The following is a 2,138-nucleotide window of genomic DNA, read 5'->3' as shown; positions in this document are numbered from 1 at the left end:
GACTAAAGTATTTAGACATGTGGACAAACTTGTTTTGTTTCTGACACTGATGACATGAATGAAGAAGAAGGAAATAAAAGCAGAAACTAAAGGGAGCTGAGACGCCTTTACACTCTGGGAGAGCTTGACGGAAAAATCCAAAAGGTTTTCCAAGGATTTTCAGATATAAGATAAAGAGACTTTCTGTCGGTGAGTTCTGTTGTTGAAATATTCTGTGAAAAATGGCTGAAAATATCGCTCTTGTAGAAAACTTCCTGAGCTGCCATTTGTGTTCAGAGACGTTCAGAGATCCTGTGTCTCTGAGCTGCAACCACAACTTCTGTTCAAGCTGCCTGCAGAAATTCTGGGAACAAGCTGGAAACAAGAACTGTCCCATTTGTAAAAGAAAATCTTCTAAGGACTATCCACCACTGAACTTTGGATTAAAGGAACTGGCTGATTCTTTTGCTGGAAGACACAAATCTGGATCATCTGAAACAGGAAAAGAAGTGAAGACATTGACTGTGTGTACTAAACATCAAGAAGAAACTAAACTGTTCTGTGAGGACGAGCAGAGAGCTGTGTGTCCTGTCTGTGAGTTTTCTCTCCACCAGCATCACAAAGTGGTTCCTATAGAACAAGCAGTCAGTGAGCTGAAGGAGCAGCTGAAGTCTGACTTAAAGTCTCTGCAGGACAAGATGAACACATACAAACACGTGGAGAAAACATACAATGAAATGAACGAACACTGCAAGAAGCAGCTGTTGTCCACAGAGAAGCAGATCAGAGCAGAGTTCAACAAGCTGCACCAGTTCCTGAAAGAGGAAGAGGAGTCCAGACTGGCAGCTCTGAGGGAGGAAGAGAAGCAGAAGGGGAAGACTATCAGCAGAGAGATGAAGAAGATCCAGGATCAGATCTCCTCTCTGTCAGACAGTATCTGTGCTGTTGAAGAAGACCTGCAGAAAGACAAGGTGTCCTTCCTCAGCAGTTATAAAGACACTCAGAGCAGAACCAGAACCCAGTGCTCACTGTCAGATCCACAGCTGCTCTCAGGAGCGCTGATAGATGTGGCCAAACACCTGGGCAACCTGTCCTTCAGAGTCTGGGAGAAGTTGAAGGAGAAGATCCACTTCAGTCCTGTTATTCTGGAACCAAACACTGCAAACCCATGGCTCTATCTGTCTGATGATCTGACCAGTGTGAGACGTGGAGAGACATGGCAGCAGCTTCCTGACAATCCAGAGAGAAACACAAAGTACAAGAATGTTTTTGGCTCTGAGGGTTTCAGCTCAGGGAAACACAGCTGGGAGGTGGAGGTGGGAGATCATCCTGACTGGTATGTTGGTTTGGTTAAAGAGTCTGTTGACAGGAAGGGAGAGATAAAGGCTTCACCAAAATATGGAATCTGGTGTTTATGGCACAGTGATGGAAAATACACTAATGGTGATGGTAAGACTGTCTCAGTGAAGAAGAGTCTCCAGAGGATCAGAGTCCAGCTGGACTATGACAAGGGGGAGGTGTCCTTCTACAACCCTGAAGACATGACTTACATCTACACTTACAAAGACACTTTCACTGAGAAACTCTTCCCGTATTTCTGTGTTTGTCGAGCTGGAGATGCAAAAACCTCTGATATCAAAATCTTTCCAACTCTTGTTTCTCTGAAATATTCAGAAAATTGATTCAGTTGTTCAAACTTTTACCGTCATAAACTGTTCATCAATAGTTTTCAGACTTTTACACTTCAAACCTTGTAAATCATTGATACATATTCGTAGTCTGATTTTATTTCTGTCATTTTAATGAACTGTTTCAGAAACAACCTCATAACTACTGTTAGTTTCTGTTGGATTACAAGAAGTAAAAACAGCAGAGATCCAAAGAAACAAAGAGTTTACTAAATCCAAAAACTGTAACGCATCAGGTAAAAATCAGGTGTGATGTTTTTTTAAAGTGATTAGCAGCATTTCTGCTTTATTACTGATTTGTTCTTCATCAGAAATCCTTCATTTAGCTGTGATATTATTACTTTTTAAACATGATTTAATATATTTCTGTTTTCTTGAATCTGATGGAAATTTATGATTGTTTTTCTTTTCTTTTTTTTAAAAAAATATAATCTAATCCCAGAAAAACAACAAAGTTATATGTAAACTTCT

At 40.4% G+C, this 2,138-nt stretch overlaps 1 protein-coding gene across 1 annotated transcript; it reads left to right on the top strand.

Annotated features, from left to right (window-relative positions):
* Positions 1 to 221: 221 nt before the first annotated feature.
* Positions 222 to 1,661, top strand: LOC306764167 (nuclear factor 7, ovary-like; the record flags this gene model as incomplete). The annotated part of the gene is made up of 1 exon (XM_079251207.1): positions 222 to 1,661. The coding sequence occupies one exon, from the start codon at positions 222 to 224 to the stop codon at positions 1,659 to 1,661; it is 1,440 nt and encodes a 479-aa protein (XP_079107333.1).
* Positions 1,662 to 2,138: the final 477 nt, after the last annotated feature.

The sequence above is a fragment of the Telmatherina bonti genome, assembly GCF_933228915.1.
Source record: "Telmatherina bonti genome assembly, chromosome: 13".
NCBI classification, from domain to species: Eukaryota; Metazoa; Chordata; class Actinopteri; order Atheriniformes; family Telmatherinidae; genus Telmatherina; species Telmatherina bonti.
This window is presented reverse-complemented; position numbering and strand designations above follow the sequence as displayed.